A 23,247-nucleotide genomic window follows, 5' to 3' on the forward strand; every position below is an offset into this window, starting at 1 on the left:
GAGATTATACATAGCCTTTGGCTGCAGAAATCTTTGGAAAAGGCAGCATATGCTAGGCGAAGAGGAGCCGGGAGCTTTGTAAAATCTGAAACAGATTCGACAGCTATGCAGTGGGAGTCTTGCTGTGTACCAGCTTACCTTCTCTTTTTCTGCTTTGTTTTGTTTTGCCCTGGGAGTGCGGGGAATGCACTTTCTTTAGTCATTCGTCTGTCTATGTAAACGCTTGGATCCCGGTCCTCTCTTTATTAAGGACATTTTTCATTGCAGTCAGTCAGTTGTTCTTGTAAGCAGCAGTTTGAAACAGAAATTGCTTGACTCCTGTATTTGACAATACTCCTCAGCATTTGTACAAACATCATAATACAAGTGTATACAGTATCATTTTAGAGCTGTTTACTTTTAGATGTATTCTTAGACTGCACGAAAAATGAAACAAGCAGTTTATTTTTACTTTTATTTCTGAAAAGCTTTAATTTCTATATTTATTTCTATGTTATTTTACTTATTTATGTAAAGTCAGTTTCCATGCAATATCTTAATTATTTATTTAATCTATTAAGTTATGTATTTATTTGCGTTGGTGCAATTGCATATATGAACTTAACTATAATTTGTTTGGGACAGAAATGCATCTAGATCTATAACTTCTCCAAGATCTTCATAACAAATAAATCAAAATATTTTCCCAAACGTCTTAATTGCTAAACAAAAAAAAGTATTTTGTATAATTTTACTTGTTAATATATGCCAATATGTATGGAACAACGTCCTGTAATGTTTCATTATTTTCCGATGTCTATGAATTTTTAGCTGTCTCGTCATTCTTTTATCTTAATTAATGACAGTTAATGTAGCTTAGCATGAAAAATTGAAGCCTTTCATTAGTAAATAACTCCCATTTGTTTGTGTATCTGTTAATTTATTCCATTTTCTACTAATAACAGTCCATCATGCAGTCGAGATCCAACTAGTCAATTTGTTTAGTCTGTTTAAATGTTGGTTTAAACTTGTATTGTTTAAAGAATGGTTTTCAGGGGGCAATGTATAAACAAGGGGGAAATAAAAACTATGAAATGTGAACCTCTCATTTGAACTGTGTCGTATAAATAAGCTCGATTGTTGCTTTTATTTCATTCGTGACCAAAAAAAGTTGCACTCATATCCAGATACATGCCTGTCAATGAGGGCTAAGTTACAAACTATTGAAATACTAGAAATTTTTCTTAGACACGTATGGGCCGTAAGAGCAAGTTCTATATTGTAAATCAATTAACAATGCTTCAGAAGGCACTGACATCACAGATACAGTTAGTGAAAATTAGATGGATTGCTCCAGCTGTCTGTGCTGGGAAAACATGTCAGCCAGCACAGCCATGACCCCAACTCCATAATCTAGGTAGATACAATATAAAAATGTTACCTCTCAGCAAAGGTGAAGCTGGGAAACATGGAAGTTTTTTTCTGCTACTTATTATCATTATTATTATTATTATTTTATTTATGTATATTTTTGATGTCCTTAAATCAGCATTTTGGGTTAGGTATCTTGAAATTTTGACTTAGTAACTCCACATTAAGGTTAGTGTTGTTGTGAGACTAACTCAATATGCTAACATTTTTTTCCTAGCTTCCACTAAATTATCCCTAGGTTGTAAAAGCGGAGGTAGGTGTGTGTGAGGATACGTTAATTAAAATTATACTTATGAAAAACATGACAAAAACTACTTTAAGTGGTTAATTTTACATTTGCAGTTACACCCAAAAGCATATTGTAATAAATAAATAAAACTCATCATTAGTATTCACCAGTACCTATATTTGCTAATTACACATTCAGATCAACTTAGACCATCGTATTTAGCATTCAAACAGATCTTAATCCATATTTTCACTGTACTGTACACCGAGTTTATGTGTGTATTGTATATATTTCACAGATAGATAGATAGATAGATAGATAATCAAACCTGTGGCAAAAGGCAAAACAAAAAAACACCGTCTGTGATTGTGAAGTGTACTGACACAGTTTCCCAGAAAGCTTTGCGAATGTACGTATTTAATCTGCGACCAGCGGTACATCTGCGCCGCACAACCGGATTGCAAACACTCAAGAAAACAGAGGGACAAATCATTTTGTATTTCTATTCAAAGCGACTGAAACCTGCATTGGACGTCTTTAATTTTTTCTTAAACCAGTAGGACTCTAAAACTCTGAGGTATGTCAAAGTTACTGAGAAATCGCTCAGTAACGTCGGACCAACGTTCGATAATGCTAGCTAGCTAACATTGGTTAACTCCAAACACAGCCAGCGAAAACCCAAAGATGGAAGCAGACTTAATACTTCGCAGTTTTTATGAGGCGGTGATAGCGTGTGAGCAACTGAACACGGCCACGATTGTATCTCAAACGAGTCTGAGAAGAGCTTCTTTGTCAGAAACACAAAAATATGTCTACAGATGGATTTCTTTCAGGCTTGATAACGCAGTGAGGTCCATAAGTTTTTGTGTTGACACGCTTTTTGTATTTGATTTGTATTTGTATTGTTTGATAAATGAGTAAAACTAGTGTTAAGTATCTAGTGCTCAAATAATATTATTAAGTAAGGGGATATTAGAGACGTGCTTTTTTATAAGAATTTAAGAATAAGAATATTGTTTTAGTTGCTGGTCGTGCGTCTGCAGTGATTGCTTTATAAGCCCTTAGAAAACAGTCAAAATGGGATCCTCAAGTTATGTAACCAGATCATTAATAAAAAATAAATTCAGAGTTACATCAACAGCAGCAAATAAAGAACATATACCCCACCAAACTCAGTGACAACCTCATGTACCCTGTGGCAAACTGATCCTAGTTGGCTTTGCCTGTCCTCACAGTTTTTCCATCGATTGCAGATGTCTCTGGCAGATGAGCTCCTGGCTGATCTGGAGGAGGCCGGAGATGAGGGAGAGGATGGACTGTACCCAGAAGAAGAGAGGGACAGCGATGGAGAGCCGAACCAGGGAAGTGCAGACGGAGGGCTGGAAGACATCCCAGAGGAGATGGAGGTGGACTACAGTAAAGCTGAGAGCGTTGCGTCTATTGCAAAGCTTCGCAATAGCAAACAGGTGAGTTGTAACATACAAGAGCTTTACACATGTTGAGATTAGCAGTAAAATGTCTGCTCTGTTCTTCCCAGAGTGACTCTTGTGTGTTTTATAGTTTTCAGAGATAATGGACAAAATTTCTGAATATATTGGGAAGCAGCGTAAGAACTCAGAGGGTGAGTGTTGTTATTATTATTTAAGGCTCTTCTCACTATCAGTTTCCATTCATTTCTCTGTTTTACTCTGTAAACACTAGAGGTGGGAATCACCATACATCCCACGATACGATATTATCACAATACTTAACGCACGATACGATATTATTGCAATTTTTTAAAAATATTTTGCGATATTCAGATTCTGTACATAAAGGTAAACTTTATCAATATTCATTTTATCTAATAACAAAGTCTCGCACTCAGTCTTTCTCTCATTTCAGTCAGTTTTATTGTTGACAAACCTGAACGGTTTGTATTACAGTCTAGCCCAACTTAACTGAATGCAACCATCTGGTACAATTATAGCTATTCTGAACTATGCAATTTATGAAAACTATGCAGCCCCTTCAGCAACTGAAGAATTTGAAAGTAAATTAAAACAAAATATAATTTTACATTAAATAAAAAGGTTTTAAACTTAATTAGAATAAAACATGTCTTAAATTAAAATAAGTAAACTGTCATGTTTATTGCTAAAAAAGCTAAATACATTTGGACAGTGAAGGAATATCAGGATTCTTGCTCAGAAAAAGGAGCTGATCAACATGCTCTGAAGTCAGAGCATGTTCCAGTCCACAAAAACCTTTTTTGTAACAAAATATCGATTTCTGCTGTCCCTGTATCGATACATTATTAGCAAACAAAATATCACGATACTACACAGTATCGATTTCCCCCCCCACCCCTAGTAAACACATTTCATTTGAACTTTATGGTAACCCACAGTTGTCATGGAGTTGTTAATATTTTTTGTGTGTTTGCTTTCAGTCTCAGGCCCAGTCGAGGCCGACCCAGAGTACAGACTGATAGTCGCAGCTAATAACCTCACAGTGGAGATCGACAACGAGCTCAGTGAGTTGGCTTCTTCTCTCTGGTGATCCATAATGCTATGTTTTAAGATTTCGCTCTCTTCCTTATAACCTGAGATGTCCTCTGTGTTTCTGATCTGTTTCCAGATATCATCCACAAGTTTACCAGGGACAAATACTCCAAGAGGTTTCCAGAGCTGGAGTCTCTGGTGCCGGATTCTTTGGATTACATCCGTACTGTCAAGGTGAGCTAAACTATGTATTCATTCAAAAAAAGAAGAAGCTCCGAGTTGACTGTTTCTGTTTTTTAGTTAGATTTAGGATTTCTATTTTTAACAAAACTGACGTGATTAAAGAGTTTAAAACTGCACAGATTGAAAATTATGTTGCAGTTAAAATTTTCCAATTTCGGCTTTCAAATTTCTCTGTTTAACTGCAAGCAAACGTGTTAAAAAAATTGTTTCTTGTAGTTTGTTTGACCATGATGTTTTCTCCCCTAATTTTTCTTCTTTTTTGTGGTTTGTGTCTAGGAGCTGGGAAACAATCTGGAGAAATGCAAAAACAATGAGACGCTGCAGCAAATCCTTACCAACGCCACCATTATGGTTGTCAGTGTCACAGCCTCAACCACACAGGGGTAAGTTTATAAGATTTAAAGGCCCCGTCTCACCAGAAGAGTTTCATGTAGTTCACTGTGAACACTTCCTGCTAGAATCACCTTAAATCACTTACTGGAAATGAAAAACTAGGGGGTTGCTAACGCTGGGGGGCTGGAGCCTATCCCAGCTTAATGGGGAGAGGCAGGGTACACCGAGCACAGGTCACAGGGCTAACACACAGATGGGCAACTGTTCACATTCCTGGTCATGTTCACACTCATATTCCTACCTATGGTCAATTTAAAATCACAACCATGAATGCATGTTTTTGGACTGTGGGGGGAAGCCTAAAGAGAACCCACACAGACCAAGACAGCATGAAAGACCCAGAACCTTCTTGCTGTGTTGATTGCAGTTTTATTCCAGTTTTCTTCACTTAAAGAAAACTGGAATAGGTCAAGGAAATTGTAATCAGTGCATCTCAAAACTGAAGTGTTAAGCAGTTATTTTATAATAATCAGTGACAGTAGCTCATAGGAAAGGGATGGGGAAACTAAGTTAAGTTACAAAGCATCAATAAGACGTTCATTTTTTTTTTCTATTAGAATAAAAATCATTAACAGGTTATTTTTAAATAATAACTAAATGCACTCAGTATCATTCTTACTATTACATATCGAGAAGAAGTGCACAATCATACCCCTTCTCCATAAGTTATCAGTTTATATTTATCCAGCTTCCCTATTGATATAAACCTCAGTAATAAGAATACACATTTCTAAAAACAGAATATATATGCTACATAAAATTAAAATTATTATCATCATATCTTATTTTTACAATTGGATAAAAGCCATGTACTTCCAATTTTGGAATATTAATTGTAAAATCTGAATAGGTCTGAAACACAAACTAAACACAGTCTTCTTCTTTGAGTCTCATAAATGCCATAACTTTTATACCTCATTTTGAAGTGATTTATATTTGAACAGTTGCAAAATTAAAACTTCCTTCAGTCTTAAAAAAGTTACTTTGAATACTTCCTGTTTTCAAAGTGACCTTTCCTTTGAAAACTACATTTCTGCTCTTTTGAATTTCATTAGGTCTGTAAATTTCAGTGTTTCAAGCTATAAGAATAATGAATTTGTGTGATTGCTCATACAAAGAGTAGCCCGAGTAAGCTGTATAGGCAGAGATCACCCTCACTGATTTCTGATGCACACCTTGTCTTGCCGAAGTTGACAAGAGAAACAAGGGTTATCGATAGTAGAGCTTCAAGGAGGAAAGAGTTTGTGTTGTTATGTATTTTTGGTTATTACTGTAACTGAACGGCGACTGTGCCACTTGTGCCTTCAGGTCGTTGCTGAGTGAGGATGAACTGAAGCAGCTGGAGGAGGCGTGCGACATGGCCCTGGAGCTGAACCAGTCTAAACACAGGATTTATGAATATGTAGAATCCAGAATGTCCTTCATTGCTCCAAACCTGTCCATCATTGTTGGAGCATCAACAGCAGCAAAGATCATGGGTGAGAGAAATCTACTGACTGCACAGTGTTTACAAATGTACATCATCTTCACTGAGGATTGTTTCGGTGACTGTCCGGTCTCTCCTGTGGATGCAGGTATCGCCGGAGGCCTCACTAACCTGTCAAAGATGCCAGCCTGTAACCTGATGCTGCTGGGAGCGCAGAGGAGAACCCTCTCTGGCTTCAGCAGCACCTCTCTGCTCCCTCACACCGGCTTCATCTATCACTGCGATGTTGTGCAGTCATTGCCACCTGTCAGTGAATATATGAGCATAAACTGCATGAATGCATTCTGTTCAGCGTGACGGTTAACAGTGTCCTTTCCTCCTTCAGGATCTCAGGAGGAAGGCAGCTCGTCTGGTGGCTTCAAAATGCACTCTGGCCGCAAGAGTGGACAGTTTCCACGAGAGTTCAGATGGCAAGGTGAGTCTCTTAAAGGAACACCTAAGTTTTATAAATGCCTTGTGTATTAGAGCAGGGCGATCGTGGCTCAAGAGTTGGGAGTTCGCCTTGTAATCGGAAGGTTGCCGGTTCGAGCCCCGGCTTGGACAGTCTTGGTCGTTGTGTCCTTGGGCAAGACACTTCACCCGTTGCCTACTGGTGGTGGTCAGAGGGCCCGGTGGCGCCAGTGTCCGGCAGCCTCGCCTCTGTCAGTGCGCCCCAGGGTGGCTGTGGCTACAATGTAGCTTGCCATCACCTGTGTGTGAATGGGTGGATGACTGGATATGTAAAGCGCTTTGGGGTCCTTAGGGACTAGTAAAGCGCTATACAAATACAGGCCATTTACCATTTAGAGCAAGAATAAATGTACCAGCAGATACAGAGATTATGATTTCTCTTGTCTGTTGATGTATATTTGGTTGGATTTTTCATATTTACATGCAAAATTATTTGCAACTGAGGAAATAATCAAGTTGATTTTTGTTTCATTTGGCTTAAAAATATTTGTCACTGTTTGCAGGTTGGCTATGATCTAAAAGAAGAAATAGAAAGGAAGTTTGATAAATGGCAGGAGCCTCCACCCGTGAAGCAAGTCAAACCACTGCCAGCCCCGCTGGATGGACAGAGGAAGAAGAGAGGAGGAAGGAGGTAAACAATCTGTCAGCTACCTGAAACGGGCCTGCCAGAATAGACTGCTAAAGAGGATTGCAGTCTGGAGATGGAAATTGATTATTATTGGAATCTTTTAAGAGGGAGAAGGTTACTGAGATTAAACTGATCTAACATTTATTTGAAAAAAGTTTAAAAATTCAGCAGAAACAGAACAAGGCATGACACAGATCAGCATCCTGGAAACCTGCAAGAAGCTTACGTAACTTTCATAGCCAAGTTTAGACTACCACCAACGACTATAAATATCCAGTGAATGGCATAACCAAGCTCCGCTGCTCTTTTCCTGCAGGTACCGAAAGATGAAAGAGCGTCTCGGGCTGACTGAGATCAGAAAACATGCCAACAGGATGACCTTTGCAGAGGTCAGTACATATTTTCTCCGCTCCTGTTTTTAAGATTTGTTTTTAATCCAGTGATATTTCATGTTTCATTATTGATGTCTGACTATGATCCATAATTCATTTAGCATTCTTTTCTTTTATTCAAAGATGCTTTTAATGAAGACAGAAGGAAAACCGTACAAATAGTTAACACAAAAAATAATAATATAGTAATATAGACATGTTACTAAATATGAAGACATGCAGGAGGAATCTCTTCTATTCCTCTGGTTAGTAGTAATGTAGGGGTTTACACATTTGCCTAATAAGCAAAAGAGGAGACTGCTGCTATGGGCGATCCCTAATGAATAAGAAAGCAACTGAAAGCTTTTAGTAATTTCAGACCTGGGATGAATGACGACTCAAAGCAGCCTCACTTTTGGCTCGCACCAGCTTTGTGCAGCAGAGCCAGTGTAACAGGATGATGGGTTTGCGTAGGTTCTCAGTTATCCAGGTCATGGTAGTCCCTGAAAAGAAGGTCGCTGTACTTCATAGGAGAAACCAAACAACAAACAGATGACATGATGTACACAACAGTGGCTGTACAGGTTACATGTTTTATGACTGTTTACATTCACTGCTGCCATCTTGGATTGTGCAGTTGTGACTGATGGGGCTGCTCTGAATTTCTGAGTTGGAAGTCCGACGAGAAGGGGTTATTCCAGTTGAAAATTCCAACTCAAATAGAAGCCACCATAAAAACCTGAGACAGCTGTTCTGTTTTAGAGCTGAAGAAGTCTCTTGGTTGAGAACATCTTCACAAACTTAAGGAGGTCCAGTTCCTTTCTTTTCAAGCACCCAACAAGACAAGCTATTTTTATTTTATTTTGTACTCACCGAGACTTCCCCCAACACTCTGAAGGAGCTTCAGCAAGATGACTTTACTGCAGTACAAACAGTTTCTACTCTGGTCTGTTAATAAATGTGCAGTTTCTGAGCTGCTTATTGCTCTCTGTGGATGGAGACTTGGCTGTTATGAATGTGTCTTCGTTACCTTAAACCACTGTTTAAAAACGGTCCTAACAAGTATGAAATCCAGTCCTTTAAAAAGAACTTCACATTTGAAAAAGTCTAAAACGTATTGAATATTTTGCTAATAAAGAAAGTAAAGTCCTTTGATTCATAATGGATATAAATTTGAGAGAACTCTTACAGTAAAGCAAATTAAATTGGTTCATTGTTATATTAACCCCTGTTGGGGAGTGTTCTGTAATCCAGGCATGGACTTCATTGATATTTCGATGGTTAATTATATTACAAGGTAATCCTGCTCCAGTTAATAGTTTCTCCTGTGTTGTGTTGCAGATTGAAGATGATGCGTATCAGGAGGATCTGGGCTTCAGTCTGGGTCAGCTGGGGAAGAGCGGCAGCGGCAGAGTCAGGCAGGCTCAGGTCAACGAGGCCACCAAAGCCAGGATCTCCAAATCCCTGCAGGTAAATGCGCTCTTCTCTCCTGCTGGTGTTTGTATCTACATCATCTCTAACATTTTGGCTTTTGTCCACAGAGGACGTTGCAGAAGCAGAGCATGACATATGGAGGAAAGTCCACAGTCAGAGATCGTTCTTCAGGAACCAGCTCCAGCGTAGCATTCACACCTCTCCAGGTAAAAAGAAGCGGACTCATTAACTAAAGACCTGCCAGAGAGTTTGGGGTTTTGTTTTGTTTTTTTGTTTGTTTTTAAATCTGTTATTGTTTCCTTCTGCAGGGGCTGGAGATCGTGAACCCGCAGGCTGCAGAGAAGAAGGTGGCAGAAGCTAACCAGAAATATTTCTCTAACATGGCAGAGTTCCTCAAAGTCAAGAAGGAAGCTAAGATGTGAAGACATACGGACGCCCTGCACATGGACAGTTGCACAGTTGTGAAAGTATATTTTAAAATTTGGCTCACCTCGTGTTATTTTTTTTTTATTTTTTATTTTTTTAAACTTGTTTCGACTTAAGGGGGTTTTTTTTGGTTTTTTTCCCCATCTAAATAAAATATAGAGTTCACTTTGTAGGTATGTGTTCTTTCTAAAAACAAGAAACAGGAGCCTCCTCTGTGACATTTGAATTTATACCTGCTTGTTTTGATCTTCGATTTTGAGTGAAACTGAACTAATTATGTTGAATTTTGAGTTAATACAGAGTTTATTTTTACTGAAAGTAAAGCTGCTACGAATAAGATAAAATCCCCACGGTCACTTTATTAGGAACTTGCTAGTACTGGGTTGGACTCTTTTGTCATCAGAACTAGTTTACATTTTTATGGATCTGATTCAACAAGGTGATGGAAACGATCACACAGGTGCTGTAGTTATCAGCTAATGATCTAAATCTCATGTTTCACCACATTTCAAAGGTGACTATGATGATCGTCTGAGCTTTGTCAAATGTCCATAACCTACTGGAAGCAGGTTAACATGCCATGACCACAGTGTACCCATCGCTGTGTCATAAAGGGACACGGTCAGCAACAGAACAGACTTTGCTTTGTGAGGAAAGCAGATGCAACAAGGTTGCATCATTTTACAGGTTAATTTAGGTTTTTTCTTTGTGTAGCTACCAAACAGCACTATGACAGTTATTTAAATCTGCAGGTAATGTGTAGTTACTTTGATGGGCAGGTGCATGTCAGGTGTGCTTACTGTAAGTGAAGCTAAACGCAGCAGATCTTAATATTATTTTCCTTATGTCATCTGGTATTTCTTGGGACACCAAAAAACAAAACAAATTAAAGGTGATGGAAAATATGTGGATCCATATTCCATGTAGGAATGACAGGACTTTACGCCACACACTGATGGATAATTTCTTAAAAGTATTTATTGAAATTTTACAATCCTGTTATAACCCCATTTATGACATCTCCCATGCAGAACTGTGATGAGAAAAATTGTAAATATGTGTTGAAATTCACATTTTAGCAGTTTCACTGACCTTTCTGTAAACCTTAAAAGCCCAAAAAATAGAATCTATAAAAGGCAAATCTCTCAGAACATTGCTGCATTTTCCTTGTTTTTTTCCCCTCCCACATGCTCATCCCCCTCTTTTCCCTCCCACAAAAAAAAGCCTGAAAACGAATCACACACAACATAACCTGTGGTACAGAACTCTTCATGGTTGCTTAAATGGAAAACTGATTCGGTTTTAACACTCTCCCTCATTCAAACTGCCAGGAAAAGGTAGGATGCGTCCCATCCCAGATTAAATCTTACTGTTCTTCGGGCTAACACAATGGAACAACCACGGCAGACGAGACACTTTCTACTCAACCCACGAGTTAAATTTACCACCTGAATTTTAGGATTTCTGTTTCAACTCTACATGTAAACAGTTTAGTCAGTGCACATTCACTGTATAGGGCTTTCACTGAAATATCAGGTGGTAAACTGAACTCAGTGAAGTCTGGGATAAAGTAACAACAGAATAAAACCTTGGCTAAAGCTGGGAAGTTGACCCAACCAAACCCAGATTTATTATCTAATGCTGTGTGTACTTTTGAGGAAATGAGAGGTGACCTGGGTGTAGGTACATTTCCCTCTGCTCAACATGGCCTTTTCACACTGAGGGAAAATTAAACATCAAGTAGATTAATGTCTCAAATCCTATCTTTAAGAGTTGTTTACAAGTTTATTAATTTGTCACAAACATGAAGGCGCAATAATAATGCATTTTCCTTGACACGTTAACTTAAAAACATTTTATTTGTAAAGAGAGGGAGTCAGAGACCAGTTCAATTGCATAGCAATTTAATCCATGTCCAATAAGGACTCTTTCCCTGTCACAGGGAGAGGCCCTGTGGTCACTCTCAATCAGCGTTTTAAATCGACCAAGACAATATCAATAAAACTATTGATAACCGCTCACTATCTTCAATAGTGACCATATTTAACAGGCATTGTAGGATCTTAAAAGAAGCCATTCCTACACACCATGACTAAATGTCCACTGTACGTCCCCATTCTAAACCACCAAATTACAGTAAATACGAGATGGGCAGTTTACTTAATCAAATCCAAAAGTCTGTTTTGTGTCAAGTCAAAAGGCTTCCAGGCTGATGTCGGGTAGGTGGTACAGAGAATCGTGTTGAAACGGGGGAAAAAAAAAAAAAAGACAACTAAACATGAGAAACATGCATGGGGTAGGCTTTCCTAATGCCACATACTGAGTGTGCACACAGACAGGCACAAACGCAGACCTCCAACGAGAACCCTCCCAGCTTGTGCAGCGCGATGCATTTGATCAGACCCACGGGGCATTTTCTTTGGTCAAAAGCAAAGCACTACATGAGGAGCAAGGGCTTCACATTTGAGATGCAGCCTATACAGACACCAGTCTCCAATCTCAGGAGAGGGTTTCTACTACACATCACAATCTCTATCCACAGTTTGGAGTTCAGTCTCGGAATGTCAACAGCAGCACATTTTGTCTTTTCTGTCCTTTTGTGTCCGTCCGTCCGTCACTGCAGGTCTCTGTCTTCCAGGTACCTGTACTCGAAGGTGAACCCCTCCTTCTTTCTCTGGCCCCATTTCTCGTAGTCAAAGTAAATGTAAGTGCCCTAAGGGAACAGCAGAGTGGTAAGAATAAAAACCTTAATCAACACCACAATGACCATAAATCGGTGTGCGGAGATGAACCCACACCTGTTCAAACTCATCGGTGATGGTCTTGGGCTCCTCGTGCCTCTGGAACCACATCATGTACTTGGTGTGAAACCTCCAGGACTGTTTCTTCAGAGCCTTTGCAGACAGATACTGAGCCTTGGTACCCTGAGAGAGAAGTCAATAAAACCATTATGCTCACAAACTTTAACAGATCACAGAAAAAAGACATTCAGGGTGTTTAGTCCGTTTAATTCAACTCTGTCCTTCTCATTATCCACGTGCACTTTTTGTGCGATGCGGCAGTGCACCATAGATGTCCAGATCACAAAAACGGTCAGTACGGGCAACAAAACTATAGCTGTAAAATTATTGTAAATTTTCCACCTTATATAGCAAATCATTCTGCTCCCGTCCCACATCTAACCAATAAGCTGACTAAAAGTTTTCACATGGTTTGTCGCGATGCATTTTGGTTCGCGCTGAGGTTTCTTTGAGTTTTTTTGTGTGAAAAGGAACCAAATCATAGAAAAAAGCTCCAAGTTTACAAACTCAAACAATCAAACCGATTCGTGTGAGTTTACATGGAGAGCGTTTACCTCCAGGTAATAGAAGATGAAGAAGAGAGTTTCTGTGGACAGTCTCTGGTAGAACTCTATGGAGTCAGAGTGATGAGGTGGGACCTGATGATGGAAGGGCAAGGTGGGACATGGATTCCTCATCAGGTATTGCCTTTAAGACAGAAACAGAAAACTCTTTAATGAATGCCACTGATCAAAGCATACTTCAGCTGTGCTCATTTCTGCTCTAACAAAGTACTCCATCCACACTACCCAAAACCACACGTGAATATTCAGAACTTTCTATTAGTGTCAACAGATGTCACAAACACTTTAAGGTACAACAGGTTCATCTTTTTGCTTATTGAGGTTCCGTTGCGAAGCCTCCAGTTGCTCCCCGAAACTGGTCATGCCGAGCAGGTGTATGACCCTTCATTACCGAATGAGCATGCCCTGGATAAATTCTCCTTTCTGACTCTAATAATAGTAAAAATTTTAAAAATGAACTTCATAAATTATTCATTACAACTGAAAACTAGCAACTGAGCCCATGAAGTCACCAGAAAAGCGTTTACTTTTAAGCCACAGAGCAACGCAAAGGGCTCTTTTCCCCAAAATTTGTGCAACCACGGATATACAGTACTGTACCAAAGTTTTAGGCAGGTGTGAAAAAATGCTTTCAGAAATATAAATGATTGTTTATTGGCCCCAAATGTATTCTGCAGCAGGATGACCCCAACATACAGCCAAAGTCATTAAGAACTATCTTCAGTGTAAAGAAGAACAAGAAGTACTGGGAGTGATGGTATGGCCCCCACAGAGCCCTGATCTCAACATTGTCGAATGCGTCTGGGATTACATGAAGAGACAGAAGGATGTGAGGAAGCCTATATCAAGTTCTCCAAGATGTTTGGAACAACGTGCAAGCCAAGTTCCTTCAAAAAAACCTACAAGAATCGATTCTGTTTTGAAGTCAAAGGGTGGTCACACCAAATATTGATTTGATTTCTCTTTTGTTCATTCACTGCATTTTGTTAATTGATGAAAATAAATGAGTAACACTTCCATTTTTGAAAGCATTCGTTGTTTACAGCATGTTTTCTCACCTGCCTAAAACCTTTGCACAGTATTTTTTGAAACTGCAGAACACTGCACATTTATATGATATTGACTTAAACATAAGGTATGCTTGCCCTAAAGCACAAACTTATTTATTGCCCTTCTGGAGACTAATGGGGACTATATTATTTCTTAATTTAATAAAACTAGTGATTAAGAACAAATTTGCTTTAAAAAAAGAAAAAAAAAAATCAGGTTTTATGACAAATTTTAAACTATCCTACATATTTTTTTAGCAGAGCAGTATGCATACACAATGCAAATTTTTCATTTAATCAAAGTAAATTTGCAAAATTACTGTGGAAAAAAAAGTGCATCTTTTTTCCCCCCCCTGACGCTAAAGGAAATTGTGATGGGCTCACCTGATCCTCTCAGAGTCAGAGGGGTGGGGCATGTGCGTCCATGCCGACTCCTGCATTGCCTGCTGGTAGAGCTGGTCTTTGGGGAGAGGGGTTGGACCCAGCGGACAAACACCGAGCGATGGGGGGATGTTGACCTCTGTCACGGACGGCTGAGGCGCGGCAGGTGTGCCAGGTGCTGCAGATGAACCAGAGAAGATATCTGCAGGATGCAGAAAAAGCAACGGCTATCTTCAATTACACAAGAAGCCATAGCAATGCCTCACTTCCCATCATCTGTGTGGGGTATGGTTAGATGTGACTCTTAACGACAGGGCGAGCAACTGAAGGTAAAGTTTTAAGGTTATTCCTTTAGTTGTACCAACTCTGTTTTTATAAGAGTAAGAACATTCCAACAGTAAACTAATTACAGACATAATCTAGCCTCATGGTTGTAGCTTGAATCAAAAAAGGCCTTGACCTGAAGTTTGGACCTTTCTACACTCTCTTTCCAGGTACTCTGGCTTCTTCCCACAGTCCACAGACTTGCATGTTATGTTAGCGGGTGATTTTTGATTGGCCATGACTGTGAGTGTGAGCATGAATGTTGGTCAGTTGACCCTGGGGATAGGCTCCACCCCCGACACTCTAAACTGGATAACAAATGAACGAAAATGTGTGTGTGTGTTTTAAGATAAGCAATCCCTATGTGCCAATAACTCAGGCTCCAGACTGCTCTAAACTCTCTGATTTTTTTCTACTTCTGGCTGCCTCCTCTGTGAATCGAAGCATAAAAATGCCAAGCTGGAAAGAAGCAAAACAGGAACTTTCCTTCCTACACTTTGGCAGCAAAACTCATAATTATGTTCACGAAGCAGTAACAATCTGGCATTAAAAGGAAAACTAAATGTTACCAGAACAAAGGGAAATGTCTTAAATATGTCACACATAAAAACCTCCTGCCTCACAAAAACAGCTGGCAGCAACAAGCTAATGTTTGTTATCTTCATAAAAGACAAATAATAACTTAGTTTGTAAAAAAAATAAATAAATAAAAAATCAGTTTTTTACACTTTAGGCTTAACTCTTTACGTTACCATGAGCAGTGTGTAAGAATGTTTTACTGTACAATTATTTAAAAAAAACAAAACAGCAAGCAGCATAAAAGCGTGATCTGCTTATTCATCATAAAGAGCTGAAAAAAGGTAAAAAAGGTCTGACCGTTTCGACCTCTATCCGTTATATGCAGGTTGGAAATCTCGCCATCCAGGCCTGATCCCAGCGCTGCTCTCTCCGCCATCGCCTTCAGAGAGCTGAGAGGCTCAGGTGCCTGAGGAGGGAACAAGGCCCCATTAATGTGAACACACAGAAGCTAAAAGTCACATTAAACTGGGAACAGCCTACAGTTACTGGAGCTTAAAAGTAGAAGCACGATGAATGGGAGCATTAGAAGAAAGTAATACTAGAAGAGCAAACAACATATTAAATAAAGATCAGCTACTAATAAAACTTTTAAGAACAAGATGTTTTTCTGTCAGCTGCACTGCTCAAAGACAGGAGCGCCTGTCTAAATGTATGCATTCATCCCCTTAACACCTAGTCTATCATATTTAATACACACAGTTTTTTGTGAGTTTTTGAGACTTTAGAGCATCGGTGTGATTTTTATTTTATTTTTTTTTTTACACCTGAAAAAAAGATTAAATTGGAGAATAAATTTTTTTAAAAAATTTAAGAAACAAATTTAAAAATGTAAAATCGAATACATTTTTAAACAAATTTGTCAGATTGTTCAATAAACTCTCCATTTTAAAAAATGCTTGGAATTTAATTTTCTGGCAATTATTTCACATATCAGGCTTATAGGGGTTATTACCTGTAGCAGAAAGGCTCCAAACAGACAAAAGTCAGGATCTGCGTGTTTTCTGGCAGTAACATGAGTAAGTACACAGTAAGTGTGTGTTTGTTATAAATGTGATCAGCAGAGGTTTGTGGGCACTCAGGGATAATTTAATAATTTTATACTCAGCAGCAAAAACTATGGATTCCAGCACAGACAGGAATGTCTCAATTCAAAAACAATTCAGTTAGCTGGTTATCTTCTGACCTCAGGAGCTCCTACATCAATCATATCATTCATATTCTCCATTTCTGATTTTGATTATGAGCCACTATGTTGTAATCGTCCAAAGCAGACTTGCTGTGTGCTCCTATACAAACAACAAATCTGTTTGAAATCAACTGTGTGTTAACATGATAACAATTCACCTCGTAGCTGATTGGATTGGTTCACAGATTAAACGTTTTTTCATATAAGATTTTTCTGGAAATTCACTTCCAGAAACAGAGCCTTTAAAAAGTGGGCGGTCACTGTTGAGCTGAACTGACAGACCTGATCAGAAAATATTGATGGAAGTGCTCCTAGTAATGCTCCTGCTGACACTATGGCCTATTATTCTTGGTGTGATACGGCTGATTCAACAGTGTGTGGGTCATTTTTATTCCCAAAAACAAATATATTTTTTTTGTTTTTCAATATTTTACTATAACTTTTCACTTATAATCACTGAAATGTTTCAGAGTAAACATCAATAACTGACCCATTATACTGCTTACTGCTGCACAACCCTTGAAGCTCAAAGTGACAATGAAAACAACTTAACTAACAGATAAGTTGGGTTCATTTAAAAAAAAAAGAAAGAAAGAAAGAAAAGACAACTTATCAGACCTGATAACTATTTACATTAACACAGTTTAAAATATCTCACAGACAAAGGAAATAATTTATGTATGGTAAACAAAAGCAGAGCCATTAAATAAGGTATTCCTGTATAAAATATATTGTGTGCATGACCCCAGTCACTAATTTTAGCCTCTGAAGTTTTTTCTTCCACAAATGGAGCCTGTTTTAGCTGATTCAAGTCTGCAAGTTCATCCATGCTCCAAGCTAAAGATGCCAATGTTACATGCTCAAACTTAACCTCGTTGGTATGGCTCACCTTTAGCCCCTCAGAGGCCTGTGAAAAGGAGTGGGGCCCGTTGAGAAGACTCCCTCCACCCGGTGTGCTGTCTGAGAACGAGGGGGACGGAGAACTGGGAGGCAGGGTGATGGAGCTGATTAAACTGGGACCATTGTCCATCCTGCAGAAGGTGGGGTGGGAACAATGGCGAGAAAGTTAAGAACCAGCATGACAAGAACAAGAAGAAACGTGTCAAGTTTCAGGAGAAATAACTTACGGCTGACTGGTTGAGGAACTGAGAGATGAGGGTTGGCTGCTTTGTGACTGGTTCGGTGTGCTTAGAGCCGATTCTGTGGAACTCTCCGCCACCACAGCACTGTAACCTGCAGGCAGGCGAAGGACACGTTAGAGCAAAAAAAAACTTTTATAGAAATCTCACAATGAACTCAAGGACCGCAAAACTTCCACCTACTTGTGCTTCCATTTTGCTTCAGTCCACTTGGTGGTCTAGCAGGAGCAGAATTCACTCCTACTCCTCCAACCACACCAACGTTTCCTCCGTTGCCTCCCATCATGCCAACTACTCCTGGAGTAGAGCTGACAGAACTTGGGGGAACCTGAGAGGTACCAGGGGCCACACTTTGCCCAGGAACCAGACCCAAAATATTCGCACTCAGAGAGTTGTGGGCTGGACTGGAACCCAGCAAACCAAGCCCTGTTCCTGCCCCGTTGGTGGTGACTCCACTGGAGCCAGAGGTGGGTATGGAAGTGCTGCTCTCTGCTGAAATGCTTGACTGAGTGGTGCTGCTCAAACCCAAGCCTCCGGATGCTGCTGCCTGAGCATAGGGGGCAGGTGTTGAACCCGAAATGAGCCCTGCCATTGTGTTTAAAGGAGTGGGGTGGCCACCCATCCCTAGCCCTGGCATTTGATTGGCACTGCTTGTCCCAGTCATGCCAACTTTGCTCAATCCCAGGCCCAGCCCAAGTCCCAAACTGGATGCCGATGTGGGTCCAGATGTGGACTGTGACTGAGGATTGGGAGCTGATGAAGTGGATGTGTTGGGTGTAGGAAGAGAGGGGGCAGTAGACGTTGGGAGAAGTGGGTTGCTGGGTGGGCTGGGGGTGTTGTTTGAAGGGACTGAGGGTTTCGTCTGAGGTGGCTGCTGCTGCTGCGACTGGTTTGGCGGCTGAGAATTCTGCTGCTGCTGTTGTGCAGGTTGATGCTGATGTTGCTGCACCGCACTGCTGAAGCTTCCTATAAGACTGCTGCTAGTGGGCACTGCAGGAATCCCTCCGACAACACTCGCCATGGACACAAGGGAGGAGGATGAGGAGGACCCAGAGGTGGTGGAAGAAGAGAAAGAGGATAACAAGGATGGGGTGCCGTTCTTCACAGGTGACTGGAAATAAACATCAGAGGAAGGCATCTCAAGTAAAACTGACCAGAGGGCATGAACAGAGATCTAAAATGCATAAGGAGCAAAGTTTACTGTGATCTATGGAGGCCCATATATGAAGGAAATGGAAAAAACTAAATCAGAAGTCTCCAACCATGGTCCCACAGAGAAACTCCATTTTAGTGCCTGAGAGGCCAAAACCCTTCAGCCACCATGGCTCACCAGGACCAAGGATGAAGAGCACTGCACTAAACTGTTCATCTACTGACACAGCACAGATGCGAACCTCTCACCTGACTAACTTCACTGTCTGTCGACCGTCCCCTTTTCTTATCGTCCTCTGAATTCTCCTATAGGAGGAGATACTTTGATATGACAATCCACTTTTGAAATGTAGATTCAACATACTAGCCAGTGGATTATAATACAATGGGGAATGTGGGTGGGTTAACCAAGTGCAAACTTAAAGAGACAGGCATATATGCACAATTGTGTCAGAATGTTCTTTAACTATCCAACATCCCTTTAACACCAGGACCAAAACTTTAATGATAGAAAAAAGACACAAACTCACAGCAGTGCAAGTGGCTGGGGATGGAGGGATGGGTGAAGAAGAGGTGGTGGAAGTGGGAGTGCTACTAGAGTGGAGATACACCTCATCTTCCACGTTGCCCTGGCCCGATGGTGAAGTTGCAACTAATGCTGCAGCTACAACAGAAGAGTAGGACATAAAGATAAGCATCAGATATCGTCATGACATCAACATGACAACTATTTTACTAAGTCATTGAAACAAGAAGAAAGAACAGACTAGTTGCCCAAAAGGAAGGAAACAATATGAAAACATTCAAAACACTGCAGGAACTGATGGATTTGGTGAAACCATGGCTGTGCTATGTGACACTGTTTACTAATCAAAACGTGGTTTAAATGCCACTGAACTGTGTGGCACTTTGTGTTGTGTACAACATGCACGCATGCAGATTAGTTTGCTGAGTGGGACCAACCAAGTATTACCAGCAGGTTAACGTCCATTTTCTCATCACTTCATTTGAGTCAGAGTGTATCAGTTTACTCTGACACAGCTAACATATAATCACTTTCTACATCCAATTACAATGGAGCTGTGCTGGTTCATCTATCTTACTTTGTACAAAACTTCCCAGTGCAGAGAGAGAGGGGCTAATCTACCAGAGCTGCACCCCAGGTAAGTGGCAGGTGGCATCATAACATCTTTGAACCAACAGGTAACTGCTGGTTTACATTAATGAAGTGAGAATTTCTGGTATCGTAAAGCAAGAGCAGCAAAACTTAACCGAACACTCGCACACTAGACAGTGCTCTACTTACGGATGTCTTCCAGATCTAAGTCATCGTACAGGAACTCATTTTCCTCAAAGTCTGGATCTTGAGAGGAGTCAATGTAATATTCAACATCATCCTTGATCTTTTGGATTGCATCCACTGGCACGGAGTCATTGTCCAGCATTCGTAAAATGGTCTCCAACATTCGAATGTGGAATCGATGTCTCTCAATCAACCGCTTGAGCTCATCAATACGATCTTGCTTCTACAAGACAAAAAAAACAAGTGTGTATGTATGTTAGGATATATTAACCAAAAATTTAACAGACAGTTAAAATTTAACCAGACAGTTTAGAAACAGACATCCTTTCAGAGAGTGACATGGGATGACTCACCTCTTTATCACCCTTCTTCTTTCTTGTTTGAACTGAAAGAGATTCCACTTCACTTTCAAACTGATCCACCTGCATATTTAGAGTGTCTATTGTATTCTGCAGATGAGAAAAAAAAAAGAGTGTTAATTTTTTCAGATCTTATTAATTTAACCATGTTTTGGGAATATCTGTGGTTGATTTGATACAATTGTTACGTTGTTAAGTTTTTTGTCTATGCCTTTTCCAAAGAAATGTTTAAAAAAAAAAAATCACGCACAGAAGCATAGGTAAAACATAAATGTATTTACTGTTAGCCACTGTCCTGTTTCCTCCTTTTCCCTCTGAGCTGGATCCACTTTCTGAGCAAGCCCCAAGCCTTCTTTAGAGTAGGCTTTTGTTTTTGTTTCACGTTCCACCACCTTGAACCGCTCCATTTGCTAAAGAAAAAAAAAGATCCAATTAGCTGTTAATTACTTCAGGTCTGATGTAACAATGCACTTTAGTTATACATAATATAAATGCAACACTTTTTTTTTTAAAGTACACTTGTGAAGATCCATACCGTTTCTATAAGTTTGCGGTTCTCAACTAGCTGCCTTTTGTCCTTGATCTCGTTTGAGGCCACCCATGTTTTTATTTGATCTCTCAATCGCTGAAAGAGCACAGATGGTGAGCATTTTAAAAATCACATAGCTAATTTTGAATACTTACATGGTCATTGTTAAGCTTTCTTACCTGAAGTTTTTTAATCTCTTTCTTGAGGTCAGCCTCATATTTTTCCTTCTGATTTGCATTGGCTGCATTGTGGAGCTAAAATGTAAACAAATCATTTAGATACTGTGTGTCTTTTCCTCATTAGTTACTAAATAGACAAATAAATACAGAATGGAAGAATCTCTTACCTTCTGCCAGATATCTTCAAACTGTTCTACACCTTCAGCTACTTTTTTCAAACATCTATCGATTTCACCTGCACAAATTCAAAAAATATGATGCATTACCAAAAGACCTTATAAACTCTTTCAAAACAGTAAGAGCATGCAAGAGGAAATAAAGTTTCCTGTACACCAGCAGACCCTACAACGTGATTCATATTGTGCAACATAACTGAAGACAGTTTCTTTTACCTTGAAGTTTTCTCTTGTCAGCCATGGCTCTGACTACGACAATGTCCACATTCCGTCTGTCACGAAGTTATCTGGGTGAAGAAATCGAAGCGTGTGTCAATACAAACAAAAATCCCTCCAAAAGAGGAATCGTTACATCGCTTTCCACAGTGAACCTGACATTAACTCCATCTAGCTACCCGGCTGACGTTAGCAGCTAAATAACACCACAGCTTCAGAATTTAAGCACGCTCAATGAAAATAAAGTTTTCTATGGCCACTTCTCCATCCTAGTATTGTCATATATCACCTTGCTAATATTTCCAACACAAGTGACATGGTTGTCAGCTAAATTTAGCCACCTAGCACGCTAACGCTACTCAGCTAACGTTAATACTAGCCAGTAGCTTAGCCTCTCCACCTCGCTCGGTTCCTAACCGACCCGTTTCCTGGAACTGCCCCGGTGCATGCTGACAGAACAACTTCATATTCATGCATTATTAATTTGGGGTCCAGCACAGTCTTTATATTGTGGTTTTGCGTTGTGAAAGGCACAATAATAACAGAATCCGTTCCAATCTCTAACATGCTAGCTAATGCATAAAATGCTAGTTAGCAGCTTAGCTTGCCAGCTAGTCAGATTTAGGAAAAAGGGATACTGGGTCAAGCCGACAATCTAGATTTATACTTGTGCACGACATTTACCTAGGGTATGGGATTTCGTTTGTCTTTTTTCAAATAGAGCCAAAACTAATTCCAGAAAGTCTTCTTTACTTCCAAATTGTGTTTTCTTTTCGACAAGCTCGCTCACTGTAATGTAGCTGAAGATGGACGGTAGCTAAAATCCCACCTCCTTGCTGGGATCCCGCCCTAAATCCAATCTATAAACTCTGATTGGATATATCTCACGCCTGTCATTGCGAAACATCCGCTGGAACGAGAACCAGCCATTGGCTCAGCGAAGTGACGATCGATGATCGACACAAAACCACCCGAGGTTCACAAAAATGCAAATTTCTACATTTAAATTGTTTTTTTGTTTTTTTTTACGAACTTATAACTTCATTGTGTGGAAATTGTATACCTCGTTTCGTTATTTGAAAATGTATTTTTAATTTAATTTCTTAACACTAGTTAGAATGTTGCAATGTAAAGGATTTAATATAAACAAACAACCAAAACTTAAAAGATATGCTGAAATAAAACAGAAATATGCTAAATGTTTTGTGACAAATATCATGTTGATATTTGTCACAAAATCAAATCCATAGATTGGCGTGCCGTTATTTAGTCACACCTAAAAATATTAACAAATGTTAGCCAATTATGACACACATATACTGTGTCACTCCATAACATATTTTCTCCTGTATGAAACAGAAAAATAACTAGTATAAAGTAATAATAATAATAATAATAACAATAAAGACAACATTTCTATCTCTGAAAATATAGTGCCACTTCATTTTCTTTGTGGCAGTTTTCTCCAAAATCTGATATGCTCGTGATGTCTGGGTATCTTTTACTAATTAGTATAGAATTAGACAGGCTAGTCTTTCTTTGACTACAATTCACATGCATTGGGCAAAAGCCAGACTTTAGAAAAGTGCATGTCCTGCAGAGCAAGTCACAGTGTTGGACTTAGTCTCAGGATAGGGGACGGGGACAAGGAATAACAATGTTGTGCAGTTCCTTTTAAAGACTGACATCAGGTCACCCTTATATATGCAGAAGAGCATATATAAATACAAAGAATGTCAAACATTGAAGCAGATGGGC

The 23,247-nt window shown here is 39.6% G+C and overlaps 2 protein-coding genes across 3 annotated transcripts; one reads left to right on the plus strand and one right to left on the minus strand.

The window, feature by feature from the left end:
* Window positions 1–2,067: 2,067 nt before the first annotated feature.
* On the plus strand, window positions 2,068–10,590 carry prpf31 (PRP31 pre-mRNA processing factor 31 homolog (yeast)). Its single transcript, XM_085366493.1, has 14 exons — window positions 2,068–2,216; window positions 2,893–3,105; window positions 3,200–3,260; window positions 4,071–4,154; window positions 4,259–4,356; window positions 4,642–4,748; window positions 6,067–6,236; window positions 6,333–6,490; window positions 6,570–6,659; window positions 7,198–7,325; window positions 7,639–7,711; window positions 9,035–9,163; window positions 9,235–9,333; window positions 9,436–10,590. The coding sequence occupies exons 2-14, from the start codon at window positions 2,893–2,895 to the stop codon at window positions 9,547–9,549; spliced, it is 1,524 nt and encodes a 507-aa protein (XP_085222619.1). The 5' UTR covers window positions 2,068–2,216; the 3' UTR covers window positions 9,550–10,590.
* A 177-nt stretch (window positions 10,591–10,767) lies between these two features.
* cnot3a (CCR4-NOT transcription complex, subunit 3a) lies at window positions 10,768–22,295 on the minus strand. 2 transcript variants are annotated; one of them, XM_085366490.1, is made up of 18 exons: window positions 22,174–22,295; window positions 21,490–21,560; window positions 21,265–21,332; window positions 21,098–21,172; window positions 20,925–21,014; window positions 20,671–20,799; window positions 20,384–20,479; window positions 20,034–20,253; window positions 19,258–19,391; window positions 18,977–19,033; window positions 17,759–18,686; window positions 17,564–17,669; window positions 17,326–17,467; window positions 15,548–15,656; window positions 14,351–14,549; window positions 12,909–13,041; window positions 12,352–12,477; window positions 10,768–12,266 (listed from the first exon to the last, which is right to left on the minus strand). In XM_085366490.1, the coding sequence occupies exons 2-18, from the start codon at window positions 21,512–21,514 to the stop codon at window positions 12,168–12,170; spliced, it is 2,736 nt and encodes a 911-aa protein (XP_085222616.1). In that variant the 5' UTR covers window positions 21,515–21,560; window positions 22,174–22,295; the 3' UTR covers window positions 10,768–12,167. The 2 variants fall into 2 exon arrangements, with proteins under 2 accessions (XP_085222616.1, XP_085222617.1); XM_085366491.1 differs by lacking the exon at window positions 18,977–19,033.
* Window positions 22,296–23,247: the final 952 nt, after the last annotated feature.

Source organism: Diplotaxodon limnothrissa, linkage group LG11 (assembly GCF_057381915.1).
Source record: "Diplotaxodon limnothrissa isolate DT_005_m linkage group LG11, D_limnothrissa_male_GT1.1, whole genome shotgun sequence".
NCBI classification, from domain to species: Eukaryota; Metazoa; Chordata; class Actinopteri; order Cichliformes; family Cichlidae; genus Diplotaxodon; species Diplotaxodon limnothrissa.